Source organism: Triplophysa dalaica, chromosome 21 (genome assembly GCF_015846415.1).
Source record: "Triplophysa dalaica isolate WHDGS20190420 chromosome 21, ASM1584641v1, whole genome shotgun sequence".
Classification (NCBI taxonomy): domain Eukaryota; kingdom Metazoa; phylum Chordata; class Actinopteri; order Cypriniformes; family Nemacheilidae; genus Triplophysa; species Triplophysa dalaica.
The window spans coordinates 10,101,952-10,118,524 of record NC_079562.1 but is presented as its reverse complement, the minus strand read 5'-3'; the positions used below and the strand labels follow the sequence as shown (position 1 = coordinate 10,118,524).

The 16,573-nt window shown below is 39.2% G+C and overlaps 1 protein-coding gene across 5 annotated transcripts in view; it reads left to right on the top strand.

The window, feature by feature from the left end:
- The window catches only part of cadpsa (Ca2+-dependent activator protein for secretion a), a 94,859-nt gene extending 84,182 nt beyond the window's left edge, over positions 1–10,677 (top strand). For all 5 annotated transcript variants that reach the window (XM_056734237.1, XM_056734236.1, XM_056734235.1 and 2 more), the window contains 2 exons: positions 8,503–8,607; positions 9,463–10,677. In XM_056734237.1, coding sequence (XP_056590215.1) covers positions 8,503–8,607; positions 9,463–9,630 — 273 coding nt within the window. In that variant the 3' untranslated portion in view covers positions 9,631–10,677. The remainder of the gene's footprint in view (positions 1–8,502; positions 8,608–9,462) is intronic.
- Positions 10,678–16,573: the final 5,896 nt, after the last annotated feature.

Below are 16,573 nucleotides of genomic sequence, written 5' to 3'. Positions count from 1 at the left end.
TGCCTTGATGCCCGATGACTCCTGAGATAGGCGCAGGCTCCCCGTGACCCGAGGTAGTTCGGATAAGCGGTAGAAAATGGAATGGAATGGAATGGAATAGAGATGCATTGATACTAAATTTATCCACCAAGATGATTACTTGGAGTAATATCTGCCGATCCCTATTCTGATTAGGTTCATATTTCTTAACTTTCTGTACGTTAATAATTCATATAATGATTATTAATATTGAACATCAACTGGTGATGTTTCTTAAAGCTTTCTATATACGAAGCACAAATTCATATTTTTTTTCTGTCCTCTTTTGATTGACAGGATATATAGGCTGATTGCCAATAGTGTGAAAATGTGTTTCTATCAGCGTATACCGATTATTGGCCATAATATCTTTGAATCTCTAATAATTCTTGTTAATTGTATTGATTAATTTTGTCTGAGTATGTTATTGATAATATTCTGACAAGTTCTTCAAATAGGATTAAGAAGTCGACTAAATTTGAACGTTAACATATCGTTTTTAAGTTTGGAACTCTCATGTCAAACTTCTGGCTGCAGAAGGTGTTGACTCTTTTAGGAACCGTAAGAGGCAAATCATTTGCCAATGGCCGAGATTGAGTACAGCATGGTGGACGATAGAGAAGGGGATAGAAAGGGAGGGGGAGAAAATTAATTTATTTCACTTCGCCAGCCTGTCCGTTCTTGAAAGGAGAGCGAGATTAAAGCAGCTGTGCTTAACATGAGAGCTCATCTGTCAGATTGGGGAGGAGCCCGGAGATCATTGATTAAAAAAAGCCATCTCCAAATCCAGCGCTTCACTGATACTGCTGTACCGTCCTGCCTCTCGTGCATGGATGTCTGAGAGCTGACGCTCAGATTACACGAGTCAATTATACACTTAATCTGCTTCTAGTGGAGATTGCGGCCTGCCTGCATTGATTGATTTGAAGTATTTCTGTTGACCTTGGCAGTTATCAGATCGGCGAGATTGCACTTTACGGCGACGAATAATGCTGTTTAATCGCCGTGCTGATGGTAAATGAGCTGCGAGAAACAAGTAGAGACTGAAAAATGAGGCGGGTTAAGATAATGTTCTGTTTCACGGACTGCAATACCACTTCACTGTCTGGGACACTTAGGCACTTTGCAGGTCTAGCTAACCCAAGTGAACAGTTTAATCAACTTGAGCTAGCACACAGAGTTAATACTGTGGTGGAAAACAGTTTAGATTCCAGAGGTCTGAAAGATAAACAAATCAGATGTTTTCTTATATTGCAAACAAAGAACACAACTACAAAAAACAACTACAAAGGATATTGTTGTAAATACTTTTACTTTTGAGAAAATTGAAATATTTTGAGCACAATAATTATGTTTCGAACACATTTTTGATTCCTGTTTTTGTTTTTCAAGCTTCAGATTGCGTTTAAAGACGATTTAAATTGCTTATTGTTTTTCTTCCCAGTTAATCCCTTTATTGTAGATCTAAACCAATTGAAAAAAAATGAGCCTTAGATGAATAATCTAAATGCTTGTAGGTCGATATTAAAAAAAAGACTAAAAGGGACCCATCCGGTCCTTTCACAGTGTTTAAAACACATTAAAGGGGTTTGCCTCTTTCAGAATGCAAGGCAGATGTTAGAGTTTCAGGTTTCTGATAATTAAAGAGTCCGTTTTTTTGGTCACTTGCGTAGCCTAACGGCAAACTGAAGCTCATTTAAATAGACCCACACTAACAGCAACAGATTTTCTAATGGGAAACGTAGAGCCAATTGAGCAGTGGAGGTGTATTTTGACTGTTGTGGGTCTTAACTGGTTCTATTAGCGCTCTATTGGCTCTCTCCCCCTCTCTCGCTCTCTCCGTGACATACAAGTGAGGTATGGTGGCATTTGTTTGATTAACTTGTCTGACAAAAGTGACATCTGCTAGCGGGTTCATGTATACGAGAGGCTCAGCGCGGGTCCGCCTTTGTACATCTGTCAGCACAGAGGCAGAGAAAAGGGGTGAAAAGAAACAAATTGGTCCCAAAAAGCAGCCCATTCACCTTCTGCGCTCCCCCCGTTGCCCCCCGCCCTCCCCGTACCCATTCAGGTGCACCGCAGGGCTCTGAAGTGCTCGCTGGTTTATTCCATTTCGTTCCCCCCATTGAGGCCGAACCCCACAAGTGTTATGCTCCTCATTCCCGCTTGGCTCAATCCTCCCCTAAGCGTTCCTTTGTGAGGAGAATGGTTCACTTTGCCCTGGGACCAAACTCTTTCTCTCTCTCTCTCTCTCTCTCTCTCTCTCTCTCTTTTGCTCGATTGCTCTCCCTCTCTCCTTTTTATTCCTCAACCCTTTTTCTTCATTGTGTGTTTACTCAATGACACGATCACAGGCTGTAATTCCCGCCGTTTAGTTCATCTCGACGAGCTTCTTTCTTTCGCTGCGTGTTTTTCTAAAGAAGGGCCCTGTTTGGACACTGTTGGTACTTTAGCTGACAGACACACAAGCATTTGGTTTCTGTGGCACGAACGCATTCTTTGCTCCTCGGAAGTATGCCTCAATTTAACTATTTAATTACGACAGAGTTTAACTGATTTTGGGGGTTTTAGGTGCAAAAGGAAAACATCAGAGATACTTAAAAGTGTAACAGAGCTTGCGTGCAAACACTGAGGGCTTGTTCCACTTAAGGTTCCAGTGGGGCGTGTAAATCCTGAGAAGGGTTCTTTTTGTATCCACAACACAATCGCAACCAGTTTGAAGCCTTTTCACTTGCTGAGCCTGAAACTTTATTTTCAATCCCACCATTCAGAACGCCTATTTCTGGAAAGAAAGAGTCCAGAAAGAGAGAGCGCCGACGCAGCAGCGCGATGGAGGACCGTGTTTAGGGTCGCGTATTCCCTCCACAAAGTTTTTCCGCGAGGTCGCGGGGTCCCGCTGCGGAGAGATAGCGAGAGCGGGGAGGCGTAGGGTCACCGGTGTGAGTTACCATGGTAATTGAGTTCAGTCATCAATGGACCTCCTCTTAGGAGGGATGAGGCAAACAATAACAGGCCAATGGCAGCCGTGAACAGCAAGCAGGTAGGATTACCCCAGCCTTTTGTTCTAAGTGCATAATGTCTTGTAGTCAGATTTAAAGACTCCTCAGCCCCCGGGGCCTCCCTCTCTTGCCCGGCGAGGGGCCCGATTCACTCGCCTGGCCGATGAGAAGGACGAGTGCCCTACAACCTGCTGGCCTGAGAGAGAGCCCACAGACGGCTCTATTAAGTGTAGACAAAGACGCACAGATGCCCTGGCCCTGAGCAAGGAAGAGAAAGGTTGGACGTTCGATCGCAGTTCTACTCACTGGCTTGTTCATAGATTTCGTTTTTGTTTGGGCTGTTGTCTCGTTTTTTATGAAAGGAGTAAAGGAGAGGAGACAGAAGGATGGGAGCACAGCGAGTATGGAACGGGTCACGGTGGTTTATAAATGTTTAGTCATCCAACAACCTGGCTAGTCTACTATTGATTTTTTCTAATTTGTTGTTTATGTTTTGATATTTGACAGGTTTTTAAAACGTATTTTGAGGATAGTTATGCCCCAAGAAACACACTGAAATCAGGTGACACTGTTTATTTTTACAAGACCTCCTTTTAGTTTTTCAACAGCTAGTCGGTTTTAAAAATAAGGTTACGTTTACACGACACCATTTTCAACTAAAAACTGAAACAGCACTTTAGCTGTTCTTTTACATGCAGGAGAACAGCGTTTTGGGAGTTGAAAACCCATGGTCAAATACAGGTTTGACAATGGGTTTCAGAGTGCAACTTTGTTTTGAAAACAGTGATCTCATTCACAAGCGTATAATGTGTTTGTTGAACCAAAACAACAATGGTGGAACACAGGACCGTGTTTGTTATTACCGTTTCTCCAGCAAAGTGTAGATTTACAGCACCACTACGACAAGCGAGTATTTCCAAACGCAAAATTCTAAACCCAACTAAAAGCACTTTGGAAACCCTGGGTATCCATATGTGAGGAGACACGTAATACTTGCTAAAAACAATAAGCAATAGAAACCCAAAAGAAACCATTACAGAAATTGTATAGGTTTCCATTCCAATACCATAATGAATCATTAGCTTTTCCCACTGAAATCACAAAATTCATTTTTGTGTTGTTTTTGGGAATTATTCCAATATGATGAATCTACCAAATATCACCCCACCAATAGAATCCATTTCATATCAGAAGACACCATTACAGTCTCCATTACAACCAATATAAATCCCATTATATCCATTAAAGTGATAGTTAACCCGAAAATTTAAATGTTGTCATCCTTTACTCTTGTCATTCAAACCCGTATGACATTCATTCTTCTGCAGAACACAGAAAATATTTAAAGAATGTTGTTTACCGGCACCCATTGACTTGCATTGGTTTTGTGTCAATACAATAGAAGTCAATGAGTGTTCGGTTCTTCGTTATCAACTGAATATTACCAACATTCTTCAAAATATCTTCTTTTGTGTTCTGCGGAAGAAACAAAGGCATACAGGTTTCACTTTATCACTTTAAATCCATTTTAGGCAGTGGTGTCACTTTATGAAGTGACATCGGCAACTACTGGCCTTACATGCATACTATAGTGCATCATTTTTTTTGGTTTTCGCAGATGCGAGTGAACGCGGATGGATTGAAAATGTTATCGTCTGTAGGTGCAATGAAAAACTGCAGGTTCTTAGTTCATTGTTGTCGTGTAAACATACTCTTAAGTAGTTTCACACATTGAAAAGCAATGAAAGTATTACACAGTGGAGTTAAGTCGCAACAGCCCCACTCTCTTGTACTCTCTTACTGTTTTCATCTCTACCAGCCTGTCGCTTTGCATTAACATCAGCGCTAGAAGCCATCATCATTCCATCCCTACTGCTAATTGCAGACACAGCTGGGTCCCAGCAGGAGTGCTTCTCAAGCAGCCTAGGCCTCAGAGAGCAGGCCTGCTCACACACACACATACATATAGAGCCTCTACCACCAGCAAGGGCAGAAAGAGGCAGAGTCACAGGTTGCTTGTAATCCCCCCGTACCCCCAACCGAGACCCCCGCCCCCTCCTCAGCATTCCTGCTTTTGTAAGAGTGTGTTTCTTGCGAGCCTGGCCCTCGCCAGCCCGTTCTTTCTACTATATCTCACACAAGAGCCGCTAGCCTTCAGGTGTTTTAAGATTCGATAAAAGAGAGTCGCGAGTGTGTGTGCGTCTGTGACGGGGGTGGATGGATGTGCAACCTTACACTGAATTCTGTTTGTTGCCCCCCTGCTAGGCGCTATGGCTTCCTGTAACATGTCAAAGATGAGAGTGTGAACACGAGCTTAGGAGCTTGGGTTTTTCGCGTGTGTGCATGTGCGTGGTGTGGCAGGGGGCAGGAGGTCGCCCAGCCTTTCAGCGCTCCCCACTAGAGGTGTGGAGACCCTGCAGATGTTCACGTGTGTTGTATCAGTAACGATAACCCAACACATACACGCAGACACGCACAGCATTTGCGCTTTCCAATATCAGATGGATCTCGTTAGATGATCACAGATATTTTTTTTTTGCCGTATCCGCTTCTTTCATTATGCATTCAGAGTCATTATACTCCTGTTTTGGCTAGCAGCTATTGCCAGCTTCCCGCTGCTCAATATCCAAAAAGCGTCACAGTACATAATACGCTCTGGGAGAATCTTCTGTTTCTCAGATGACAGCAGAACAATGTCCCACTGCCAGCACTGTTCATTTCACAACCAAGGCCAGAGAGGACACGGTCCTAGTGGCCGAGTCTCAGCAGTTTGATTTGAAATATTGACGTATCACAACCTTTTTAAGCTTTGTTGCTTGACTTAGATTGATGTATATGTGATCAGATGCTCACATTCAGGCCTGAAAGAGGTAGAAAGGTAAGAAGTTAGTTTTTTTTTATAAGGACTTTACATAAATTGATAATAGTAGCCATTTTTACTAAACTTCTTGATAATGAGTCTTTTTGAGCATTAACAGAAGCATGAAATTTACTCATTAAAGATAATACAAAGAGATACAGTAGTGGCAAAAAGTGGTGTCTGGAGAGTCTGTTTGTACAATATTTGCTTTAAATTCTCCCTTAGGTTTAATGAAACCATCAAAATATGAGCTTGGTTTAGGAATATATTTGGATAAAAAGAAAAACTGCAGAGTGTCAGGGATTATGCAATATACCTGAACAAAAAAATACATAGAATAACAAACGGCATACATTGACTGTTTTTTGATCAATTATTAATATTTTGTTTATCATCTCTTGTTTTAGACTATACAGCAATTATTTTCTTGGGTCTTGACTCATTAGGCTTTGTTGATTTTTTGTCAAGTCTCCTTAAATTTTTCTCAAAGTTGACCTTCAGTTTACTCTCCAAACAAAACTACACAGTGCACATACTGTACAACTTTTAAATTTTTAATACATTTAACATACATTCTTTACCATATATTTGAATAAAGAAGGAAAGACGTCAAAGTTGAACGTCTCTTTTTTGCCACTACTGTATTGGTATGTCAAAGCGGTCCTTCTGAATCTTTTGATTTCCAAATATGCAGTTTTTCAGGAAATGGTAAAACACTTACTTTTTTAATGAATAAATCTAGTGCTATTAAAGTTGACTATCACTTTATAATACTCTTTACTGGTTAAATATTTGCCAAACCCAGTGTCAAACAAAAAGGTGACCAATAATGATGATTTATGACAAGAAATACAATCACAAAATATGGAGATACAAGGTTTCAGAAAGACTGCCGAGATATGTAAAATATATGCTGACTATAATACAGTTTGCACCAAGGAATTAAAGAGTAATAATCACATGTGTCAAAGAAAATCATTAAATTGCTAAAAGAGATATCAGATGAAGGGCAGAGAGCAACAAATGTCGGACATACACAGTGAGTATGGGAAGAAAGAGTGAGTGTGAGAGAGAGCAGTTGCTCCAGGTCTGGCCTCCCTGTGGGGGTCCATCGCGGCCCGGCTGCCCGATCTTTCACAGGCACAGAGCACCATCCCTCACAGAGCATCACCAAGATCTGATTCACTTACCACTTCTGATGAAACTCCTGAAATGGATCTGTTTGAACACACCTTATTGTCAAAAAATGATTAAAGGGCAACCAAATGACATTGAGCTTCAGGCTTTAATATTGCGTGTTAAAAGAGACTGTGTCCTATGGCATGAGTGCTTTAGCAAGTTGTTTAATGTTACAAAAGTAAGACAATTTTGGACGTCCTACTAGTGCCCCTTCTAACCAAATTGGGTCCATAATGCCCCAGATCCCTGGTAACATTATTCATTGTTTGTTCGTAAACAGTAAATGTTGTATTTTCATTAGGCTCTTGTGCATAAATAATTGATTAAACATTCAGTTAGATGATGACACGGATGAGACCTCATATTGATACTGTCAAGTGTGCTGCAGTTCCTCTTTCGTCTCCGGCTCGATTTGCTCCTCTTCCAAACCATTGAGACTCAGTCAGCTCAAATTACCATCAGCCCAGCTCGATCATAACTAATCAATTAGACTTTAGACAAGATTCTCCCCACGGCCCAGCATCTGAAGCCCAAAAGCAAGACACTGTGGCAATTTACAAGGTGCTTTGAGTTCAGTTATTTTCACTGAGAAGAAATTAAGCCCAAATTGTAGATGCCAAGGGAAAGTAAAGAAATGAGAAGACTAAAAGACCCAAAGCCACTGTTACATTAGCCAGCTCATGGTGACTGCAGTAAAGACAACATCTCCCCTTGGAATGATGGGTGTTTCTCTCTCAATGTGACAGAAAGTGCCACACTTTGAAGTAAAGGCGGAACCTAGGCTATGGGCAGAATTGTGGAAACTTGGGCAACATCTCTAATGATCAATGTCCAAAAGCAGAAAAGTAGACAGCTGACGAGATCTGAAACTGTCAATTAGCCATTTCTGGGTGGAGCTATGGAGACAGGGAGAGGTTTTGTTGAGGATCATGCCTGTGACAGAAGAACGTCCTCCAAGGCAGAGTATTGGGACCTCTTTCATTTACACCCCTTTATCCATATTACATTTACTTTTATCCGAAGCGACTTACATTGCATTATTCTATACATTTGTTTCTGAGTATCCCACGAACCCACAGCCTTACGTTGTTAACGCAATGCTCTTACCCCTGAGATAAAGGAAAGCAAATCCATATGCCTGAGAAACATTGTTTGATACCGTCTCTCTAAAAAACAAAAATGTTACAGTGTACCAATAGAATGCACCTCTTCCTTGATGTCTGGTTGATTTCAAGATGCAATAGATCAGGTTGGTGGGTATATTGGATGCCTCTTAGGGTCTTCGAATAATCTTATATTGGTGTTTTTTAACCTTTTTTACTATTTCTACTACTACAACCACTACCTGCGCTTGTGTTTTGTGTTGTGTGTAAATGTGTGTTCTGTGTGTGGCAGTATATATATGTGTGTCTGTCTTTGCTGGAGAACAATGTATTTGTGTTTCAGCAATGGTACACCAGCACAATGAATCTCTTGGGCACCTGGCTAACAGACCGTATGGACCTGCAGTTGCATCTGTATCAGCTAAAAATTCTCATCAGAATTGTAAAGGTAAATACATGAGCATCAATGACCACTAACAATGAAGATTAATGGATGGATGGATGTAATAGATACAGCTGCTATAGATTCAACACTGCACGAAAATGTGCCTGAAGAAATTGTAGCACTACATGTACTTGTAAACACGAGCTATGAAAACACACATACCAGCCAGTCAGAATAAGAGAAGCCAAGTGAAAGAAGTCTCCGGTTTGCTCAGTTTTTTAGCAAGATCAACAGGATTTCATAGTATGGCATAACACATTTATTTCTGTGCGATCATATGGCGTTTGCAGATGTATCTCACAGACAGGGTTTTTATGTTAGTCGAGTATGAAGTCAGGAATTAGATCACTCGTTATCACGGGCAGTCATCTGAGAAAAGTCTGTCTTTTGACCAAGATTTACAGATCATAATGCAGGTAACCCAGTGTTTCATTGCTTTATATTGAGTGGCAAAACGCTCCAGGCAAAATGGCTGCATACAATATCAGGAAAAGTAATTCCGTGCAACATATTAGTGTCCAAGGACAACTGGATCCTTTGCAAGTCGTAAGGACAACCATTGAGTCCAACTGCTTTTAAGTTCAGCGAATAATTGTGTGTTTTAGTCCCGGTTTCTCCTATTGAAAGCAGCCATTTTGCTGCGTGTTTTACCACTCAAGGGAACCTGTCCTGTCACTCAAGGGGGCGTGTCCCGGCGTTTTCACGTGTGAAAGTGATGTCAATGCATACCCTCTATTCTAAGTAATGGTCACCCAAGTACATACATTTGTAAAATAACAAATTTGTGTGATAATATCATGTATTGAAAGTCTTCTTTTATTTCTATAACTATTCCCACGATATACTCCGATCTTGCAGAAAAAGTATCGTGATTTTCGACTACAAGGCGTGTTGGACTCTACCCTGAACAGCAAGATGTATGAGACGGTGAGAAACAGACTGATTCTTGAAGAGGCTACAGCATCTGTTAGAGAGGGCGGGATGCAGGGAATATCCATGAAAGACAGCGATGAGGACGATGACTAGATCCTTACCGAGACAGGACAATTCAGTCAGCCATGTTTATAGTGGCCAATATTGATGCATGTACACTTCTGTCCATCACTTGTACATGTCTGGATGTAAACGTCATGTTTAATGACAAACAAGGGACCAACTTAAATTAAAATGATGAAGCGAAAATATATATTTAACACAATTAAGATTGGATTATAAAACATAATATAAAATATGGTATATTAACCTTAAGTTTTGTTAAATTAAAATTAATTTACGCTGTTTGATGTTCTTTGGGGGAAAAGTAAAAATGTCTCAAATTCATTACTAAATGTTTTTAAGCAATATGAAGTATCATATGTAAACGATGTTGTGTGAGAAGGTAAAGAAATAATGCTTGTTGTTTCCCTGTTTCATGTAAATCTGTTTGCTGCTTCTTAAACGTATTGTACATTATGGGTACATAACTGTGCAAAGACCTATTGTTTCCAACAAAGTGTAGAAAAACTGACATGACTGTATTGACTTGTTCAGATGTTTATATATTCAGTTTACTACCACAAAAAGTCAATAATGAACAATGTGCTTTTTCCACTTGAAATATTTAGGACACTTTTTAATGAGTTATAGGAGAGGTGACATGTTTGTAGGTGTAGTTTAGAGATGCAATATATTCCCATATCTTATTTGAGTAATACTTTAATTGACGTCAGCATTTTTATGTTTTTAAGGCATTTATAAAAGAAAAATGTTAAAAATCATATTTATTCTGTATATGGAACAAACTGGCAAGAAAGTGATTTGTTTGTACCCTTCAGTCTTATTTTAAAACATCCTTCTAATTCAGTAGCCTCTAAACGCTTGCCAGTTTCCATCATTGACACTGTTGTTTTGTGTATATATTGCTTTTTATTCCCCTCTGTGCAGTAGATGCATGTCCCAGTTGTCAGAAAAAATGATCCAAAAGCTTTTGATTTTGTGGAAAGTAACTGGTGGATTCATATTGCGTTTGCATTATGTACACTCACAGTTGAAATGCAAGAATCCAGACTTACACAAAATAAAAAATAAAAACTCTTTGAATATCTCATGTGTTCTTCAGGAATTATACTAATAATAAAGATCACATGGTTGAAGTCAAGGCAATTGTACCACTGTCAAGGTCTAAGACATCTGTAGGTTTGTTTTTATTTCCCAGACCACAACATATCCATGAAGAGGAATTTCAATAAATCATAAAGTAATTGAAGTAACACAATCTGCATTGTTTAAGTATTTTTAAACATCATAATACGATACTTCAATAGAAACCCACACTGCACATCCAGAAAAAATCAGAGATTAACATTTTGGGATTAAGTCATAGCTCATTTTCAGAGATGATGCGAGACAGAAGATTTGGCAAAGATGACATAGAGCAGTCCTGGGGCAGATCTTCTGAACCAGATTAATGTTCTTCATAAAAGATTTCCAAAACAAATCTGTCTGGCCTTCAAGACAATATGTATTATACAAGGGATTAGATAATAATACTGAGACAATTTAAAGAAGGATTGAATATATTAATTATTTTATAGCTTGCTTGAAAACAAATCTTGAAAACAACAAAGCTTCGACAGTAAAACAACACCATCTAATTGTATAGAAATAATTGAAAACTATCTCTTTCAAATAAAGGCCACAGTGTATATTGCAATGATATACATATATGTTGCATTAAGATGACACGCCTGAAAATTGTGTAATATGTCATTCCATTTAACTAGTCATCTTATTAAATGACATTGTATGTACTACTGGCTATTGAAACATTGTTAAGCATAACTAAGGTGAAGTGTTTCATTTAACCCCCTGGAGCAGCTGCTATGGCCAATAATGCATCACCCAGAGCAAGAGAAAAGAATGGAAAAGCTTTAACTAGATGGAAATTGCCTTTTCATCTCTTTGCTCGTTCCGATCCGAACCCACAGATACAATTTGGTCTGTTCTTCGGCGCAGGGGCACAGGGCAGGGAAAGACAAATGAGACAGACCCACGGTTAGAGTATGTTCCCGTGGCCTGCCGCTGTGACCTAATTGTGGGAATGTACGCTTTCTCCGAGGTGGCACTCTCGCTCTGATTTCTGCGTAATGAACAGAGAAAGAAGGAAATGTTCCGTCTCCGTGCACCGAGTGCCAGAAGAGTCGGCTCGGTATCAGACATTTAATTTCCTCATAAATCCTGCCGCAGTGCAACAATTTTGAGAGGGAGAGGTCCCGGCGACAGATTAATAGGCAAGGAGATTTATTCTGGCACGATCTGAGCTGCTTTGGCTTTTAAGCCTCAATCAGGTTAGGAAATAGGAATGATAAGTGTATCCAAATAAAAGATTCTACAATTGACCGTCGCAACAAGAACTGGCCCCAGGTTCACACTCGCATCTGCGCGGGAGAGGAGTTTGGAGACGAGGAGGCGACCTCAAGCACAGCGTGTGACCTCCGAATGAATGCTGCGGCAAATGAAAAACAGAAATTGCAAACACTGATACGCAGACAAAACAGTGAAAGATTACATTTGTGTCAACATTGTTTTAGATTTAAACGTTTCGATTCGCGGCCCACGGTGTGTAGTTTCACTCCGCGTGGCGGAACAGATGTCTGTGTGATGACACAAGCATGACTCTCACTGTTCTCAGAAACGCAAACGCGCGCGTATTGGGGGATTGGGTGCCAGCTTGCATCTCCAAGTAAACCCTCTAAGTAAACAGGTAGATGTCATATCACTTGAACAAGGACGATTTAAAGCCTCTTATGTTTTTTAAGCCCAACCACAACCGTCATCTCTGCATTAGAAGGGGAACAACGGGCCTGATTATTTTTGGATCTTTTCCGCGAAATGAATAGCTTAATGTTTAAAGCAATCTCACATTATGTTCGGCTCATGGGAGCGTCGTCAGAGTCTGAGCGATAGAGATGAAGATGATGATCAGATGATCATCCTGCTTTAATCAGAAATGGCTGAGAGGATAAAGTGTGTCATATCTGGCCCTGTAAATAGGCTTATGATGAGATTTTACAGTGCCTTATCGCAATCTTATCTGTGCTTTTGGGTTGATGTGTTTCAAACAGCCTGAGTGCAAGCTAGGAATTTTCCATTAACACATATGAAGATCCAATTACATGCTGATGTTATAATTAGTATTCATATTTAAAACCTGGTCAGCTAGCACCAGTCCTTTCTGTCCTTTCAATTCATCCAATTCAAAAACACATCCTTGGCAATTCCAGCTTAATATATGTGACACTCGAAACTTGCTATATACATTTTCAGATGTATTTAATATATTGAACCATCTATTTATATTTTATGAAACCCCTGCTGACAGAGTGCAGATATCAGAAAAATGTCAGTCTAAGCACAAGTTTTCTATTTTAAAAGAGGGAAAAATTAATGCATTATGGATGTGTCACAAAAGCATGCACGTTTTTGAAACAGCATACTTTTTCTCACAATTTCTGTGAATTAAAATGAGCATAGAACATAATATTGTTACTATATTTTAATTTTCATGTTCCCAAATATGGACCATTTTGGATGTACCTGACTATGGAATCATGCATTGAAAACACACACAAACAATGCATTAGAACGTATAGAGACTGTTTAAACCACCAAATATTGACACTTGACCCATCGGTATGGTGAAACCTTTGAAAAAATACTGGATTTTGTCATTTTAAGGTTGATATTTGCATATGAGTTACCCTCGTAAAACGTCATATGGAAACTTAGAAAATAAACTGAAACCGAGTATTCTTCTGCACTGGTGATCTTTAATAGTTCATTATGGACGGTTTTCTTGTAACACTTTAGAAAGGTGTAAATCAAATAGAAAGTACTTTAAGATGGAAATTTCATAATATATCACGCTCAGCACATGAGGAAACAGTAAATAAATATTTGCAACCATGAAAAACAAAATTGAAAAATCTGAATGCCATGCGAGTCTGATACCTTAAGGCATCTTAACAAAGAACCACAAATATGCTTCAAATAAGTTTGAAGTGGATAATCAGGCCCTTGAGAGCAATGAGCTCACCTCCTGCACAACCAATCAAGTCCCCCGAACCCCATATCTCCCTCATTCACATTGTTCGCATACCCACCTGTTCTGGCCTGAAGTGAATATGGTAATGCCCAGCCTTACTCACAAGACCATCGTCTGTATCCCGAGGTCTCCACCGTCCCTGAAACACCGGAGGGGACATTCCCTTGTCCATTTTGTGGACCATATTTAATTTGGTGGACAGATGAGGGACGTGAATAGTGAATAGGAAGGTGAAGTAGGGTTACTCAGGTTGCCCTCCACCCACAGCTTTGTCAGCCTCCCGTGTGATTGTTCTGGAAAAAGCATTCAAACCTTTTGCTCGGAGCATCAAAGGTGCTGTCGAGTCCCCCCCACCTCGCTTTGGAAACCACTGCGCCATTCAGAGCTGACATTATGGAGAACACCGACAAGGGTCAGAAAAATAGAGGCCGTTCGAATAAGCTGGAGCAAAAGTGGTTCACTCGGCACTTGAAAGAACGTTACGACTTGAAAAGGAAAATGGAGAAGAAAGGTGCACTAAAAGACAATTTAAAAGAGAAAAGAGCTGGCTAAGAGAGCATGCACTAGATACAGAGTTCTGTATGACTATGAGAATACTGCACCATCACAAAAAGCTATTGAGAAAATACAGTGACCATGTAAATGTTATGTATGTGCAGATGTGAGTGTGTGTGTGTGTGTTCTGGGATGTTGAAGAGAGGTGATTGGACAGGCAGTGAGGTGAGCACTGGAGAAAGGGCAGGTGAGAAACAGAGGATTTGACGGCTGCTGGAATGCAGGCAGGCTTCAGGACAGAAGTCCTGGCTGACAAAAGAACTCACTCAAGGCTGTATTAAAACAGCCACTTTTTGCAGTCGGCAGCAACTTGTAAACACAACAGCTTTTTTATTTGGTCATTGTTTTTGCTTTGTGCAAAAACTTTGACAGCTACTTTTGAAGTGCATGTTTGTTTTGATGCTATGCAGAGTCAACAGAAAATAGTGTTTTGTTGATGTGCTGAAGAGCAAAAGAAAAGTTTACTTGGTGATTTATAATATGATTCAGGGTGACAGTATTCACTTAAAAATAGAAAATCAATGAAGTACATTCTAAATTATGTTATGTTACTTGTCATATGGACTTAATTGACAATTATCTAAATCCCCTCCCCCCCACATCCTCTGTAATAACAAGTTATCAACTTTAAAATGGTAATGATGGCATCTGACCTTTAAAAAAACACGCATGTATCTTTCATGCATCTTAGGCTCACCCAACATTTATAAAACACTATTCATTTTAAAATATTTCATCAAGCACTAAAATTTATTTTTGGATAAGCTAAAATGTAAACATATACTTATTTGTATACATTCATAATTTTACATTATTTGCAACGCTTCGAGGAAAAGTTCATCCAAAAATGAAAATTCTTTCATCATTTACTCACCCTCTTGTCATTTCAAACACGTATGACATTATTTCTTTTGCAGAACACAAAAGAAGATATTTTGAGGAACATTGGTAAACAAACAACATTGGCTCCTATTGACTTCCATTGTTTGGACACAAAACCACTGAGACATTGTCTTCCTTTATGTTCCACAGAAATTTTTATCCACATCAGGGTTAAAAAATGAAAAAACAATCTATATTTTTGGGTGAACTGTCTATGGGTTATTGTTAAAAACAGTATTTTTAAAGATTTCTTTAACTACACTTATGACTTTTAGAAGATAACTAATTAATGATTCTTCACTCCTAAATGTCTCCTCAGATCAGAGCGAAAATTATTAAAATGGATTTTTCATCCTGAGTCTCACCGTTCTCAGAACAGATGGATTTAGAGCTCCCCATTGACTTTGTCCCTTAATACACCTAAGGGTGGGATCCCTGCTGCAATGTGTCGCAGAATGTGTCTGGGGAGGTGTGGTAGCATATTACTGAACATCTATTTATCTCTCCTGTTCTGCAAGTCTTACAATTAAATGTTACATCACTTCCTCCTCATGTCCTCCTCAAGATTACATGGAATTAAAATGATGCTAATTTCACAGGTGTCACCATTATCAGTAAGCAAAACACATTGGCGTTGGACACAAGCTTTTCAATTAGCCTATTTCATGGTAACTTGTATCATTTACAAGCTATCACTAAAACTCTTATTAAATGTAAAAATTGAATCTATAAAATATCAAAGTTTGTTTTAATTATAAGAGGTCACATAAAATTGCCTGTTTGCAAATAATGAGCATTCAGTAATTAGTCTAAGAATACTGAGCGCTGCAGGACAACACTTTGCATTACAGGGTATTTGTTGTAAATATTACAAGTAAATATAATTGTAAATATATGTAATAACAATGCCATTATCAGAGTGGGTCTGTAAAATAAATAAAGAATATACGGAAAAATAGGCAAAATGCGCATCATAGTAAAAAAACTAAACTGTGCACTTTGATGAATTAATTTATTTGTAAATACCTTTGGATTTTTATTTCGATTAAAAAACGGTATAAATGAAATAGTTCAAAATACAGAAACTGTTTATATTTAGGTTGTGGTCATTTGCCCGTTTATTCCTTTTACAAAGTTCTTTATTTCTATACGCGATATAGCCTAATACACAAGTAATTTGTCATGTAAATTCTGCTCCGTCTTTTGCCTCCTGCTTGCTGAAGAGAAGCGCGTCTTTAAATGGGAATTTGAGCTAATTTCACAACGTGTTAGCGGATTGAGTTTACAGCAATAGGATCAATGTTTATTGTGTGGACAAGCCGGTAATTGTGGCTGAATAAACTCAAATTAGAGTTAGATCATTTACATATGATTAGAATTAGTGGAACCCGTTTAAAGCCCTCCCGACCAGGTGTGCGTAACTGGGAACTCCTTATTGCTTGTTTTGTT